Source organism: Mauremys reevesii, linkage group 10, assembly GCF_016161935.1.
Source record: "Mauremys reevesii isolate NIE-2019 linkage group 10, ASM1616193v1, whole genome shotgun sequence".
In the NCBI taxonomy this organism is placed as follows: domain Eukaryota; kingdom Metazoa; phylum Chordata; order Testudines; family Geoemydidae; genus Mauremys; species Mauremys reevesii.
This window is the reverse complement of record NC_052632.1, coordinates 17767071-17784455: the sequence shown is the minus strand read 5'-3', so window position 1 is coordinate 17784455 and position 17385 is coordinate 17767071. Positions and strand designations below refer to the sequence as shown.

At 41.2% G+C, this 17385-nt stretch overlaps 1 protein-coding gene and 1 long non-coding RNA gene across 6 annotated transcripts in view; one reads left to right on the top strand and one right to left on the bottom strand.

Annotated features, from left to right (window-relative positions):
- TM6SF1 (transmembrane 6 superfamily member 1) overlaps window positions 1–17385 on the top strand; it is a 33647-nt gene that overhangs the window by 13764 nt on the left and 2498 nt on the right. For 3 of the 4 annotated variants that reach the window (XM_039491654.1, XM_039491657.1, XM_039491656.1), the window contains exons 7-9: window positions 4530–4634; window positions 7281–7373; window positions 8380–8499. In XM_039491654.1, coding sequence (XP_039347588.1) covers window positions 4530–4634; window positions 7281–7373; window positions 8380–8499 — 318 coding nt within the window. The remainder of the gene's footprint in view (window positions 1–4529; window positions 4635–7280; window positions 7374–8379; window positions 8500–17385) is intronic. The other variant, XM_039491655.1, reaches the window with a different exon arrangement.
- Window positions 1784–15778, bottom strand: LOC120373344. Of its 2 annotated transcripts, none has more exons than XR_005585497.1 (2): window positions 15289–15778; window positions 1784–2606 (listed from the first exon to the last, which is right to left on the bottom strand). It is a non-coding gene; the product is annotated as an uncharacterized LOC120373344 (long non-coding RNA). The 2 variants fall into 2 exon arrangements; XR_005585496.1 differs by lacking the exon at window positions 15289–15778 and adding an exon at window positions 15041–15258.

Genomic DNA, 17385 nt, shown 5'->3' with positions numbered 1-17385 from the left:
GCTCCTTATGATACTAAGATAAAGGTGCTATATAACTACAGATAGTAATATTATGTAGATTACTGTGAGATTTCATATAATTGAACACCTGCTTGCTTTTTAAAATCTTTGCATTGCATGCTATTGGGTTTTATAGCTGAGATATATTATCATGATATGTAGTAAGGAAGTGATTTTGTGTTACCCACCTTATACCTATCCAAAGCTCATTTTTACATTCATTTTCATCTGCATCTTCACAAACTAGCTAGACCTTTTCCCTAGGACTCTGTAATTGGGCAACAATAGGATTAGTTGGGCAGTCACAATATGCAACATTTGTTTATGCACAATTTCATGCATTGAGAAAAAAGGTTACCTGAAAAGTAGAGCAAAGAATGACACGACGTGTAGCTATTTGTGGCTAGAGGCAGCCAGGCTTACTGCCAGAGCACATTCCAAACCCATTTTGAGTGTCAACATATAATGTATTAATAGTATTTGTATTACAAAAGCACCCTAAGGCCTCAGACAGGTCCATTTGTGGTAGGCACTGTATATATGGCTAATAGGAGACAGGTCTTACCCCTGAACGTTCAGAAATCTAACAGGCTCTCTGTGTACAGGTGATCTTGCAGGACACTCATTGAAGAAGATGCACTGGAAGATTTTCAAGAAGCTTGTGAAAGACACATCAGTAATGGTTCTATTGCAGTAAAGGATTTTGGGGGCAGTGAGGCAGGTACAACTCCTAAATCTGAGTCCCAGGAGGCATGTCTGAATAGCGTTTGCCTTATAAATTAGGATTCATTTCCATGGAAGCCAGATAGGGGAAAGCTCAGTGAATCTTCCAAACTGAAACTGTAGAGAGGATTTGAGTAATATGTAAACAGAACCCTCAGAAATCTAATGAAAGGCATAAAAATGGGATAGAGTCAAGCTACCTGGACCAAAGCACTGTTTGGTCATGTTGATGGTTGCTTCTTATGTAACAACATGTATTAGTGAGGTGAATATGGTGTTTGCGTAGAGGTGGATAAAAGTTTCAATTTGCCCTCCTAGCCCCAAGAACTGTACAGAAATTGCTGCCTAGAGCTAAAATATGGTAGCTCATTTGCAGAAGCATGGCCAAGCTTCTTATGTTTATGAAGTTAGTAATTACTACTACTTTGTTAACCAGATTTAATGTGTCACATTGAAATATGCATCAATCAAGCTTAACTTTTAAAAGATTTTGTTTAAAAAAGGCAAATGCATGGAAAGCAGGTGTTCTAAACACTTTTTTAAATTTCAGTTTTTACTGAACAGCTCTTTTGTATGTAAAAATTGAGCTTTTTAGTTTCTATTCTCTGAAGGTCATAGTAAGTCCTCAGTGTAATTCTAAATATAGAATCTTTTCATCCATACTTTAGATTTTTTTCATGAAATTGCCTTTCCTGTTGGAAAATAGAACTACATCTTCACAGCTAATTTATGATCTGTAGAAGACAAGAATACACCTCTACTCCGATATAACGCTGTCCTCGAGAGCCAAAAAATCTTATCGCGTTATAGGTGAAACCGCGTTATACTAAACTTGCTTTGATCCACTGGAGCACGCAGTCCCACCCTCCCCGGAGCGCCGCGTTATATCCGAATTCATGTTATATCAGGTCACCTTCTATTGGGGTAGAGGTATAGTTGAGAACCTATCACACATACTTATGTTTAGAAACTGTATACTTCAAAATTCTGTGGAAAATGAAATAAAACCAATTGTAATATTTTAGGCGATCCTAAATGCAATCTAGTTTTCAGAAAATAGTTGTTCTTAATACTGATTTGTTTAATTAATAATTCACCATACTAAATCCTACAAGGATTTGGCTCCTTTTCAGCAGATCTTTTAAATATTTACAATCAGATTGAAAATCCAATTTTAATTTTTGAACTAGCATTATTCAGAGACAATAAGGGAGTTAGGAAACAAATGGCATGATAGTTCTTAAAAATGTACAAATATATACAAAGTAATTACATTAAAACATTATTGGAATCAATTTATATAGTGTTGCGTAAGCCATTCATTGTTACAGACTTACTACAAACCAGTTAAATACATACACTTGGATAACAGACAAGCTTCACTTGTTTTCAAAGCATAGAGGCATGGGGGAGTTATGCCACAGTTTAGAATCAAACTGAGCTGTAATATGGTATTTACAGGGCTTGGTGGATAGGTCTATAAATGTACTAGTAACTCAGGGAACATAGTCTCAAGTAATTTAAGTTCAGGAAAAGTTAATGAGATGGAGAGCAAAGCATAAATTCAGCTTTGCACATGAATTCTGGTGGGACCAGTTTTGTTGCAGTCAGCCTGTTGACACTAGTAGATTGTTCTGAGCTCTTAGAGCCTGAGCCTGGGAGGTGCCCCAAACAAGGCACTCAGCATAGATTAGGGAATTGGGAGAAAATTCTAATTGCACCTGCAGACTGTCTTCTGACATACAAAACAGCAGCATCAGCAAGACTTGTGAGAAGTTGGTTTGTTGTTTTCAGCAGAAGGGAAGCCAGCAGTGGATCAACTTTGACCTGACAGGAGCTGTTGTTGCATTTAATTCATGTCAGGGTACATTGGTATGACTTTGCTGTATTAAAAAGAGAGAGATGGGCACAATAACTCAGTAGCCAAGGTATTTCAGTCCAGCACTAAGCCTTTGCACAATGTGTTGGCCTGTCTTTCTACTTTCTTTAGAGCTTTACATTTGCATTGCCTTTATGTAAATATATACATACAGAAAAGAAAAGGCATGAGTTCTCAGTATCCCTATAGAAACTTAACAGACAAACTCTATTGGGTAGGTTTGTCCTCATTGTCACCTTGGCTAATCATTCTAACTGCTGTGTACATAACACAGTGCTGTGGTTTCGTGTCACTCAAATATATGTCAGGTTACTGTCTCCTTTTAGAAAAAGGTGTAACATATACATTTAAAGTTCAGCCTTCACGCAGTAGTAAAATGGAAACAATCCATTGACTTTACAATTATTCTTTTATAGTTCCATCTTAAAAGTATTTGTAACATTACAACGTCATAGGCAAAGAATGTGTTTAACCCAATAGTATTAATGGGAAAAGCAAGGGAGTAAACACTCCTATAGCAGGCTTTGATACCTTAAATATTATAGAGTAACACAGGTCTAAATCATACTTGTCTTACTCACATGAGCCTACCTATTGATCTAGTATGAGGCAGCAAGAAGAAGACACAGCAGAACTGCCTCTGCTGAAAATTTCTGTTTCTGAAAATTTACCTGTTTTAACAATTTTATGAAGTAAACAGCCCTACATATAGGAAGTGTTTTTAATTTTTGTTAAACTATGAGCCAAATTCTGTAGTCCTTGCTTAGGAGTTTTGTCTGAAAAATACTTTCTTCTGTTCTGTCATTTGAACATGAATATTTATAATTATGTCATTGTACAACATATTTTGAGACAGTAATGCAATAATATATCATAAGGAAATCCATCATGTAGGAGGTCTTTTTGTTGTGTGCCTATCAATGCATGGATTGTTGTTCAAAAGGGAAGTGGAAATGAGCGAGTCATATAAATGCAGTGTTTTTAAATGAAGAAGATGGCTTGTTTGCTCAATTGCAAGGAGATTGCATTTGGTGTGTATGTTGGGCAAGAGTGCATAATGGTGAAAAAAAAATTGCATCCTGGAATGAAGGTTTGAGTGAAAACTCTGCAGTGAGTGAGCTCTCACAATTGCCCCAAACTATTTTTTATCTGAGGTACTTATACAGCTTCCATTACATCAGCATGCCTCACATATTTACCCCCACAACATTCCTCTGAGGGAGGGATCATCTCTGTTTTACTGCAAGGGAACAGAAGCTTATGACAACTTGCCCAACATCTCATAGGAAGTCTGTGTCAGAATTGGGAAGTGAAACTGGGTCTCCGGTGTCCTGGACTACCACATTAGCCACTGGGTCATCCTTCCTCTCTTAGTCAGCCACTTGATAAATAAATATTGGATATGTATTTATGATTACATAATACATTTTCTTATGAGCCCACGTAAATGGGTATGCACTATGGTTCTTAGAAATAAAATGGGCATACATAAAATACTCAGTGGTGCAACTAGGGTGGGTATGAGGAAGCCATTTTATTATCTTGTGTAAATTACCATGTAAAGTGTCACTGACTGATGAAAGGTAAGCCATTCAACATGAAGATTGACACTGATCCTCACTCAGGTGGACCATTAGAGAATTTTCTTAAAGTGTGGGTTAGCTTTAACTTTGAATGGTAGGGGCCTGATTCTGCTTTCTGTTATATCATTGTAACATTGTTATATTATTACATACAGAAATGCTGTTGCTCCCCCTTATACACTCAAATCAATAGAGTGACTCTGCATTTACATTAGAGTAGCTGAGAGCAGATGCTGCCCCACTGGCTCCTGTCAGGGTGTTTCACCACCTTAACTTTCTTTAGAGACAGATTTGAAATTAGTGTAGAATTTATGATCCACTCTTAACCCTATATTGTATTGTAGGTGGTTCAGAAAGTCCAGAAGAAAGGACTCCTGAGAAGACCACTAGATCTAATGCTGGCTATATATCTCATCCTTGCAACTGGGTTTTGCATATTTAGGGGCATGGTAAGTGTAAGGGGCAATAACGACCTGGGATCTCTAAGTTTTATTCACAAAGCTTTTACATCTGTTGCTTTTCAAAAGGAAGAATTTTTGTATGTGAGAAAACCAAGGGCCCAATCAGCTCCCAAGTAAATGGAAAACTTCTCACTGGGAGCAGGACTGGGCCCTAAGAATATGAAGGAGAAATGAAGTGTCTGTGGCATTATTAGAGAGACAAGGTGGATGAGGTAATACCTTTTATTGGACCAACTTCTGTTGGTGAAAGAGACAAGCTTTAGAGCTTACACAAAGCTCTTCTGTAAGCTCCTCTCTCCAACCAACAGAAATTGGTCCAATTAAAGATATTACCTCACCCACCTTGTCTCTCTAATATCCTGGGACCGACACAGCTACAACACTGCATGTGGCATTATTGTAATTACTGTAGCTTTGCCTCTCCATTTGCATTGTGTGAAACTTTTTTTCTGAAAGGGACTAGCCATATGACCCCCCATGAGCAACAGTGTAATGATAGCCCAAGTGTGGCTCAATGACCTAAAAAGCATGTCATTCATTGTGTTTTTTGGTTGTCTACTGTTAATATTTTAATAAGCAATAGCATGGATGCACACAAGCTAAATTAAATCTGCATTCATGTCTTTCTAAAACATAGACATGTAACTAAACTCACAGAAAAACATGCAGCTTATATTATGAGTGAGAGAGTAGAATCTTTTTATCTGAGAACTATGTTGGGTTTATCCCAAGTCTCCTGAAATTGTAAATGTCTCATTCTTGCCTATCAAGTATAGATAATTTTAAATTAACTTTATATATGGATTTATAGCACAGTTGATAGCTTTTAAATTTCAGAGGGAATCACACAGAATTTAAAATACTTGCTTCTTGGAGCAGTGGTAAACCTACTCCTAGCATCAGCTTTGAAGTATTTGCTGCCCTAGGCAAAATGGAAATTGTATATCACTGAGTAAACAATCACTAAACATTTTGGTGCCCAAGACAACTGCTTGGTCTGCATATTTGGTAGAGTCGACCCTGTCTAGACCTTAATTCATGTATCAAGTGATCAGAAGTAACTTTAGCAGCAATTTGTTCTACTTAGTGCATGTCACTCTTTTGTAGTTCTGCTGGCTTGTATTACTGCTTTATTTTTGCTCTCTGGTCATATTTCTGAGAAAATATGCCTTCAGAAATCTTTTAATTTTTGTTTACTTCTGTCTTGTTACTGGCATCTTCATTTGTTGCAGCTCATGGCACTCCCTAGTACTGTTGGTGCTGGCTAACTGAATAAAACAAAGCAATGTGGAAAGAGATGACATTTTTCACAGTGTAATCTCTTGCCCAAGCACCCAGCTACAGGCTGCAATGCCACTTCCTCATTTTTTCTGAGCTTCTTTTCCTATCCCATTTCACTACTCTGTTCCTCTCCCATTGTAGGAACTGTTTCAGTGACATCATTTTCTCAGCCATGGATGGAATGAACAGATTTCTATTAAGCTCCAGTAGTTGTGGCCAATATGTTATCTGCCAATAAACTGTGGTTCCTTAGTACAGAAATACACCTGTTTCTCAGATGTTTCTCCCTCTCCAAGATGTGCCATTGGCATGTACAGTAGGAATCTTTGTAGTCTTCCCAAACCAAGACGTACAAATGCCAGTGCAGTTGGCTGCTGCAATACACCCAGCTGGGCCTTGTCAGTAATTTAGACACCAGCAATGCCTCGTGGGAAAGCTCTTATTAAGCTGCTGTTGAAACTGATGAATCATTTTAGAAAAGCATTGCATACTTTGTAGTCATTGCTTGTTATCATGAATTCAGTTCCTTGACATAGTAGTTGGGTCACCATGGAGTTTATTGGCAAGTTTGTTCTTTACAGTTAGATAAAAATCCAACAATTTTTTTTTATAGTAGCTGGTTTTGGAGTTTGCATCATTCTCCACTATTACCTTATTGCAGCACAACTCTTGTTTAAATCCATATATAAACTCTACAGTATATGCTTACCTGATTTTTCTACTATTGGGTGAATTTCCATTACGCATTATGGATCATGTCAAAGCCATTAGTTGTCAGTACAAATAAAATAATGTTATACATTTATCACAGTGTGGACCACTCATACCTAGTATACTAGCTTAATTACTTTCCAGTGAAAAACTAAGACTGCTAATGTTGGCCTAGTAGCTAGAGCACTAAACTAGGACTCAGAAGACTTAGGTGCTATTCTAACCTTGGTCATTGGTCTGCTGGATGACCTTGGGTAAGTCATTACCCCTTTCTGTGTCCCAGTTTTCTCATCTGTAAAATGGGGATAATGATGCTCACCTTCCTTTATAAAGTGCCTTTGAGATCTATTGATGAAAAATGCTGTATAAAAGTTAGATATTATAGTCTTGCTCTATGAACCGTTCAAGGGACCTGTGAGGCAGGCAAAGGGAAGACTACATTTCAATAGTGATGTCAGCCCATTTCTATACTGGTGACCAAGTGGATCACCTTGGCAAAGGGTCCAGTCCCTTCTGGCCTGTAAGCAAGCCTTCTGTATGGCAACAGTGAGCACAGTTGTAGAACCCACAATAGCAAGGATCAGGTTAATTTGTTTTAGAATGACTTCTTTCATCACATAATTTTTTTTAACATCTCTGTAGATTGCTTTGGATTGCCCTGCTGAACTCTGCCGGTTATATATTCAACTTCACGAGCCCTATATCAAGGATCCTGCTGCTTATCCTAAACTTCAGGTAAAGAACTAACTATTAAGTATGAGATGTTATAAAGTGATGGATGAATAGGCACTTCAGAAATTAATATGTAGCTCCTTGTATAGGTACCAACTCCAGGGCTGGAGCTACAGGTGCCAACTTTCCAATGTGCCGGGGGGTGCTGACTGCTCAAGCCCTGGTTCTGCCACAGGCCCTGCCCCCATTCCACCCCTTCCCGCCCCCTCCCCTGAGCCTGCCATGGCCTTGCTTCTCCCGCCCACCCCCAGAGCCTCCTGCACACCACAAAACAGCTGATTGGGAGGTGCAGGGAGAGAGGGGGAAGCGCTGATTGGCAGGGCTGCTGGTGGGTGGGAGATGCTGAGAGCGGGTGAGGGAAGCTGCTGCGGGACTTCTGACATATTACTGTGGCTCTTTGGCAACGTACATTAGTAAATTCTGGCTCCTTCTCAGGCTCAGGTTGGCCACTCCACCCTAGTGTAATAGCATCTTCAACAGGTCAAAGGGTGGTGTAGATAGGAAATCTAGCTCTATAGTTACCATTTCTCTTCTCTATCACCACTGACACATTCCTCTTTCCTGTAAAACCACACAGCATCCTTTGCCAAGCCTGTTTACTTGAGCATTGCACGAGGGTTGACCTGAGGGTTCTTAATACCCACAATATTTCTATTTTTAAAAATGACAAACACTGAGAGGCATAGTGTCATTTATGGGGAGGCAACCAAATGAGTGAACCTCAAATGAAGGATTGACCTTTTCTGTGAGAAATCCATTCTGGCAACAAGTTGAACAAAGAAACTTCACTCTGGAAAGTGGTGGGGTTCTGGAGTATGATGATTTCACTAGTTGGAGAATCTATGTGGAGTGTTCTGTTTATCTACAGGGATATCTTTCATCATCTGCAAATATCCCCTGGAGAGCATAATCTTGGAATATTCCAATTTCTCAGTCAGCAATTGGCAGATTCCTAAATAGACCTCTCTCTGAAAACACAAACCTGCTAATGTTTTTGTTTAAAATGCAGATGCTGACGTACATGTTCTACTCTGTGCCTTATTATATGATCGCACTGTATGGCCTATTGGTGCCTGGTTGTTCTTGGATGCCTGACTTAACCCTTATACATGCTGGAGGACTAGCCCAGGTATTATAGATATTTCTTTGTAAAGATGTTCATTGGTGAATTTCTAGTTGATAATGCTGTAACTAGAGAAATATTATATAGGTAAGGAGCTCCAATTCACCCCCAATCCACAACCTTATGCTGGTTTTATGCTAAAGTAATTCAGTTGACTTCAACAATTACATTAGTATAAACCCACCATCAGGGTATGGAAAATCAGGCTCAGTACATGCGTCTCAGGTGTTACATCATTGCCTTGGAAGACAGTTTTTTCTTTAGCTGCATATTTTTATCTGGCTTGTTTGTATTATTTAAGTCTTATTAAATGCTGTGCATTTCCCCAAAGAAACCAAATATTTGGGGTAGGATAGGGTGGAGGTGTTAAGCCATAGCATCTACCCACTTTTTAAAAAGACAGTTAAATACTCTCATTGAGCCACTCAATGTTTTGGTCAAGTGGATGGTTTAAAAAGAGTCTCATTGGTGAGAATAGCTGTTAGTTCCCCAGTGGACAATATCGTTTATTTTCTTAGCATTACAGCTACTTCTACAGCACAGGGGAGCTTCCAGTGTCATTTTTAACATATATTCATGTTCATCTCCAAAATTTCATGTTCTTCCCAAGGCCCACACTTGCACAACTCATTCCATCCTGATTTCATTAAATAAACGGTTATGATTAAATGGTGACCCATGTAACAATGTGCAATAATAATTAATGGACACTGGTGACACAAACTGTAAGACAAAATAATTGATCAAAAAACAAAAAATTCCACACAGGTAAATTGACCTGGCCTAGAGTGCACATATGGAGCTATTTACCATTTGAGACAGGACATTTATAGAAAGTCCAGTATGACACATCTAATTGATTTGCCCTATATGTGGCAAAATGAAGGACCCCTAAACATTTAGAGGATGCAGAAAATTTGGGTGTGAAGCTGTAACAACTCAAGGATAGTGTGAGAACACAAGGATACAAAGATAAATGTCATGCTGTTGGGCTAATTGAGATTCTTGAATGGACTGGTGCATCTGGGCCACAGATGATTATCTGTGATTACATGTTTAGATTATACATGCTTACATGTTGTTATATGTGCAGATTACAACACAATTTAACTACCTAATATGGTGATAAGAATTGTCTTTAGCAACAGAGTAGTAAGACTTTGTCTCAACTACAAGCAGTTAGTACACAGTCCAAGATTACCTGCCTGGGCCCTGCTGCGCCAAGGCCCCCCTTAGCCCAGAGTCCTGGGCTGCAGCCCCTAGGCCTCCGCTTTAATCCAGCCCTGCTCATAGGTCATGTTTTCTAGACCTTTCATCATTTTTGTTGCTCTTCTCTGGACTTTCTCCAATTTGTCCACATCCTTCCTGAAATGTGGTGCCCAGAACTGGACACAATACTCCAGTTGTGACCTAATCAGCGCAGAGTGGAGCAGAAGAATTACTTCTCGTGTCTTGCTTACAACACTCCTGCTAATACATCCCAGAATGATGTTCCCTTTTTTTTGCAACAGTGTTACGCTGTTGACTCATATTCAGTTTGTGGTCCACTATGACCCCAGATCCCTTTCCACAGTGCTCCTTCCTAGGCCATCCATTCCATTTTGTTTTGTGTGTGTGATTGTTTCCCTCTGTACTTTGCATTCGTCCTTATTGAATTTCATCCTATTTACTTCAGACCATTTCTCCAGTTTGTTCAGATCATTTTGAATTTTAATCCTATCCTCCAAAGCACTTGCAACCCCTCCCAGCTTGATATTGTTCGCAAACTTTTAAAGTGTACTCTCTATGCCATTATCTAAATCATTGCTGAAGATATTGAACAGAACCAGACCCACAACCAACCCCTCCTGGACCCCACTCGTATGTCCTTCCAGCATGACTGTGAACCACTGATGATTACTTTCTGAGAACAGTTTTCCAACCAGTTTTGCACCCACCTTCTACTAGCTCAATCTAGGTTGCATTTCCTTAGTTTGTTTATAAGAAAATTATGCGAGACAGTATCAAAAGCAAAAAAAAAAACCAGGAGTACTTGTGGCACCTTAAAGACTAACAAATACAGACAGACATCATCTTCCTTTCCAAATGCAAACAGATGGACATCATACCAAAAGGACTAAAGGTAAAAAATCCATTACAATCTACATACCACACAGACTATGCTGACAGATTGTGCCACACACTCTCAAAGAAACTGCGAAACCACCTGATCAACATCCTATACAGCAAACAGGGGAAGATTAAGACTGAACTCTCTAAACTAGATATTCTGATGAAAAACCAACCTTCTACACAAACTTCCTCATGGACAAACTTTACAAAAACTAGACAAGCCATTTACAACAAAAATAAATTTGTTAGTCTTTAAGGTGCCACAAGTACTCCTGTTTTTTTTGCGGATACAGACTAACACGGCTGCTACTCTGAAAAGTATCAAAAGCTTTACTAAAGTCAAGATATACCACGTCTACCGCTTCCTCCCTATCCACAAAACTTGTTACCATGTCAAAGAAAGCTATCAGGTTAGTTTGACATGATTTGTTCTCGACAAATCCATGCTGTTACTTATCACCTTATTATCTTCTAGATGTTTGCAAACTGATTGCTTAATTATTTGCTCCATTATCTTTCTGGGTACAGAAGTTAAAATGACTGGTCTGTAATTCCCCAGGTTGTCCTTATTTCCCTTTTTATAGATTGGCACTATATTTGCCCTTTTCTAGTCTTCTGGAATCTCTCCCGTCTTCCATGACTTTTCAAAGATAACCGCTAATGGTTCAAATCTCTCCTCAGTCAGCTCCTTGAGTATTCTAGGATGCATTTGATCAGGCCCTGGTGACTTGAAGACATCTAATTTGTCCAAGTAATTTTTAACTTGTTCTTTTCCTATTTTAGCCTCTTCTGATCCTACCTCACTTTCACTGGTATTCACTATGTTAGCTGTCCAATCACCACCAACCTTCTTGGTGAAAACTGAAACAAAGAAGTCATTAAGCACCTCTGCCATTTCCACGTGTTCTGCTTTTGTTCCCCCCCACCTTCCCACTGAATAATGGGCCTACACTGTTCTTGGTCTTCCTCTTGCTTCTAATGTATTTGTAGAATGTTTTCTTGTTATCCTTTATGTCTCTAGCTAGTTTGATCTCATTTTGTGCCTTGGCCTTTCTAATTTTGTCCCTATATACTTGTGTTATTTGTTTATATTCATCTTTTGTAATTTGACTTAGTTTCCACTTTTTGTAGGACTCTTCTTTGATTTTTTGATCATTGAAGATCTCCTGGTTAAGCCAGGGTGACCTCTTGTCATACTTCCTATCATTCCTACGCAGTGGGATAGTTTGCTCTTGTGCCTTTAATAATGTCTCTTTCACAAACTGCTAACTGTCTTCAATTGTTTTTCCCCTTAGACTTAATTCCCATGGGATCTTACTTACCAACTTCATGAGTTTGCTAAAGTCTATCTTCTTGAAATCCACTGTTTTTATTTTGCTGTTCTCCCTCCTACCATTCCTTAGAATCATGAACTCTATCATTTCATGATCACTTTCACCCAAGCTGCCTTCCTGTTTCAAATTCTCAAACAGTTCCTCCCTATTTGTCAAAATCAAATCTAGAACAACCTCTCCCTTAGTATCGTTCTCCACCTTCTGAAATAAAAAACTGTCTCCAATACATTCCAAGAACTTGTTGGATAATCTGTGCCCTGCGGTGTTATTTTCCCAACAGATGTCTCAGTAGTTGAAGTCCCCCATCACCCCCAAGTCCTGTGCTGTGGATGATTTTGTTAGTTGTTTAAAAAAAGCCTCATCCTCAACTTCTTCCTGGTTCAGGGGCAGCGAGTTGTATGGGCCCGTGGTGCCTGGGCTCCAGCAACTTCAGGGCCCAGGGGGCCTGGCTCCACCCATATTCGGGGCTGGGTCTCTGCCTCGGCCCCACCTGCTGCCCCCGCGCACTGTCCCCGAGCATCCCTGCCTGCCCTGGGCAGCCGGCGGCTACCCCCTGCAGCTCCGCACTGTGCTCCTTTGCTGGCCACTGCCGGCTACAAGGAAGCTGCGCCAGGGCAGGCTAAGGCAGCTGCTGCACCCGTGGAAGGAGGAGGGGGCGGACTTATTCTGGCTGGACCTCCTGAGCAGCAGCCTGGGGGGGGGCTTGGGTGAGTGTCGTGCTGGGGAGGCCAGGAGGGCCCTCCTCCCCCGGAGCTCCCTGCTGTCATCGGGGAGAGGGCTGGGGGGAGTCCTCCTCTCTGGCCCCCCACCCCAGCCCCAGGGCAGCCTGCCTGCTGTACCCCAAACTCCTCATCCCCGGCCCAGCACCATGCCTCGCACCCCCTCCCGCACTCCAACCCTCTGTCCCAGCCCAGAGCTCGCACGCAGCACCCAAACCCACTCCTGCACCCAGCACCCTAAACCCTCTCCCAGAGCCTGCACCCCTCCCACACCCAAACTCTCTCCCAGAGCCTGCACCCGAAACCCCCGCCTGCACCCAAACTCCCTCCCAGAGTCCACACTCTGTCCTGCACCCCAGCCCAGAGCCTGCACCCAGCACCCAAACTCCATCACAGAGCCTGCACCCCAAACTCCCTCCCACACCCAAACTCCCTCCCAGAGACTTAGGTGAGAGGGCAGGACTTGGACCTGTTCTGGGCACCACCAAAAATTATACAAGCCTGCCACCCCAGTCCTGGTTAGGTGGTCTGTAGTAGACCCCTACCATGACATCACCCTTGTTTTTTACTCCTTTTATCCTTACCCAGAGACTTTCAACAAGTCTGTCTCCTATTTCCATCTCAATCTCAGTCCAAGTGTATACATTTTTAATATATAAGGCAACACCTTCTCCCTTTTTTCTCTGCCCATCCTTCCTGAGCAAGCTGTACCCTTCTATACCAATATTCCAGTCATGCGTATTATCCCACCAGGTCTCTGTGATGCCAACTATGTCATAGTTGTGTTTATTTACTAGCATTTCAAGTTCTTCCTGCTTATTCCCAGAGATATACCAGAGAGATATGATAGCCATGTATATTATATCTCATATATCAGAGTGGAATTTGGCAAGATTTGTAAATGGAAAGAACCAGAGAATCAAAAGATATCAGAACTGATGTTATATGCTTGAACTGGCACAGTGACTGCATTAGGCCCAAACATAACATCAAAAACCACAAGCAAGCTAATATAGGGAAGCCAGTGTCAACACGTCTAGCAAAAGCGTATCAGTAATTCACATCTTTTAACAGATTACTCAGGTTTCACCCATTCTTGGGGAAGAAACAACTTCTTCAAACCTTATTTACCATGAGGAAAATGAAATCAAAAGTCAAAACACATGTTGTATCTTACTATCATAGCTCCATAAACTTTGACAACATGTGCAGACGTCAGACTGAAAACTTCTCACCATATGTTTCTCTCAGCAAATATAATTTCTGTATGTATTTGTGTTAAGGCATGTGCAACATTTTCTTGCTGAAGACTGAAGAACATTGTTTAATCTCACTTGTGGTCTGGCCAAAGGACACTGCTGATTTATAAATGGAGGAAGGAGAGGGAAAGCCATTTGCAACCCAGAACTGAGGCTTACAGATTTCCTTTTTAGTCTTTTAAGCAAAGCTGGGACCTGAGCAAAAATTGTGCTGATTGATTGAAGTAGCTAAACCATTTGTCAAAAAGTGATACACACTGTAGCACAGCTCCCAAACTCTTCCTTTCCCTACCCAAGAATGAGAACACATGTACTAGCTTGCTCAGCACTTAAGCAGTAGTTTGCAGTTGCCAATACGCAAAGGCATTTCCTCTAAATGGTTTAGTGCACTGCAGAATGAACTCAGATCATTGTCCAACTAAAAGCAATTACTTTGATTTAGTCTAGTGCCCATACATGTTAATTACTCAGGAAGAAAATGAGGGGGACAGGTTGTCTTTTAAAGGAAGTTGGGGGGAGGGAGCAGAAAGGGGTGTCATCTTCCATCTTTTTTGGTCTTTTTAATACAAGTGACATTATTTCAAGAACTGTATTTGCTAAATTTAAAACACTGTAATTACTAATTAAAACGTATGGTTTGTGTTCTGTTATGGACAAGGAGCCCCCCAAAGTAGAAAACTAAAGATGGCAAGCCAAAGCATTTTATCCCATGGGAATCTCCCTGGTGAGAGCTCACACACAGCTACTAAGTAGGAGACTTTTTTATTTCTGTCCTTTTGCAATTTATGTTTTTGCAAATGTAAATCTCAGAATAGTGTCTCCTGCAAAAGGGGGAAACACCTGAAAGGGCCCAGCCATTAGCATGGGAGAAGAGACATCTTTCTCAGAACCCTGTCATTTTAAAAGTTATGTAATAGCCCTCAGCTTGAATTACACTGCAGCTTCAGTTCACTGAGACTCCAAAATATGGGTTATCACCTTCTGGGGTCACTTATTGTGTGATGCTACTTAACATTCACAGGAGTAGCACTTTAGGAGCCTTGATTTTACAAAGACTGTAGTTATCCTCTAAGACCTTACTAAAACCAAGTTATCTATATGAGAAACTGAAGACAGGACTTACATGTCAAGTGATGAAAGGTTCAGCTTCTGTGCTGCAGCAAAACCATTCCCCTCCCCATCCCATACAGACACAGCCCAAGTAATTCTCCCTCCCCAGCTCTGAGCTGCAGGACGTTTCTCTACAGATTGCTAACCAGGCCCAGCTGAGGAGTCTAGAGGCCTCCCTCAGCCTGTCTAGTTAACTGAGACATAGAAAAACCTGGCCCACTCAACCCCCACTGCTTCAGTGGCTAGTCTATAGGCTCTTACCTGAATGAGAACACAGGGTGCTCAGAAGGGTTCACTTGGTTGCCACATATCTCTAGTCTTTCCCTGCTGACTTTCCTTGGCCTCACAGAGCTCAAAGAGCCTGATGCAACCCCCTTGGAAATCAGTGTCAGTGTTTCACTGATTTCAGTTGGCTTTAGATCAGGCCCAGGATGGTGGGAGACCTGCCCCTTCCCCTTGTCCAGCCCAACCCTCTTTTCCTCTCTCAGACTGCTTTGTTGGTTGCAGAGCAATACAAACACTGAGACACCCTCCAAGCAGCATTCGTAATAGGTCTGCAGCCAAAATGTGGGTGAAAAAACATTTTCTGTAGGTGAGATGCTCTATTTGTGACTGACACCTGCATCCCTGGCATTTAGCAGCTTAGAAGTTGCTGTGAGCTTCAATGACCAGCAGATTAGTAAAGGCTGAGATATGGCCCTCTTGGTAATAGGGTGACCAGCTGTCCTGATTTTATAGGGATAGTCCCAACATTTGGGGCTTTTTCTTATATAAGAGCCTATTACCCCCGCCCCCGTCCCGATTTTTCACACTTCCTGTCTGGGCACCCTAATGGTCCAGTTTGGGCTTCAGCTTTAAAGGGGTCTCCAGGTTAAATCCCTACATTCCCCATTCTAAAGGTTCGATATAAGAGGGTTCCTAGGAATGGCTTATTCCCTGATGGCATATGATTATAGAAATCGTACATAGCAAGGCAGATCTTGCTCTCAGTTATAGGAGTGCCAGCCCATTGGCAAGACATGCACATCTGCTGGATGTCCCTGCTAATGCACTGCGTACAAGGGGAGAGCTAAATTTTCATCATATCTATTGGAAATACATCCTACCCACAAAAAGAACATGTTATTACCCTCTACGGGGACATTACATGTTCATGAGGGGAAATCCTTTGTGCGCATGAGTATACCCCATAAAAAATGGGACATGGCACAGGGGCACTCTTACATTTACACAATTACCCCTCCTCTCTGCTCCTCCTCACTTATCCAAATCCCTTCCCCATCTAAAGGATTTTTCCCCATCCAGTCACTCACAATTCCTCTGTCACCCATCCCGCCACAGAACCTTCACATTGTGTGGCATAGATTTGCCAGCATTATATGAAAACCCTTAGCCATAAGTGGAAATCTGGCCCAAGCAGCCCTAGATTTTCTTGCCAGCTTGGTGCTAATGTGGTTTTCAATGCAGTATTTAATGTCTCACCCCCTGCCCCTGTTTCTAGTTAGAGAGCATGGGTGAACTCTGGACCCCAGTGGAGTGAAATCTCCCTTCCTGCAAACTGGGCTTCTGTAAAACAGATACAGTAATCTGGACTGACACATTTCTTGCCATTTGAGCACTAATCTGGCTCCCAATTGAAATCAATAGGATTCTGCCCATAGCCTGTAATGACAGGTAGCTTGGGCTCCTAGTGCCTGACAGGCAGATGGAGCAACGTGATTTTTTTTTTTTTTTAAGAATTCCATTATCTGAATTGATAGCAGAAATAGAAAAGGCCCAGAGCAGAGCAATGCAAATGATTAGAGGCATGAGACATCTTCCAGACGAGGACAGCGTATAAAGGCTGGGAGGAAGATGAGTAAGTGACATAGTGGAGGCACATAGAGTAATAAGGAGAGCAGATCTGTCGGGTGCGCCTATTGATCCTCTCTGCTAATACAAGAAGCAGAGGAGCCACGATGACATTGAAAGACCACAAACCTAAGACTGACAGAAATAATTCATTTTACATGATGCATAATTAGTCAGTGAAACTCAGTCCATGGAGATAGAAATGAGACCAAAGATAGGATCCCAATTCTATTTTTGCGAATAATAAAAATAGCCAAAGTTTCATTAAGCGCGGATAAAAATGTAGAAGGGTTATAAACCCTTATGTGTCAAGTACTCACTGCCTGAGATGAAGAGGAATATTCTCCCATAGACGTGAGTGCATAGCTGTTCATTACAGAGACCATACACTGTGAAGCATTGGGTACTAGCACTGTCAGAGACAGGATATTGGATTAGTGGACTCATTTGGCCAACCTAGCATGGCAATTTGTAGGATACCCTTTCCACCTCCAATGTTCTTCTCTG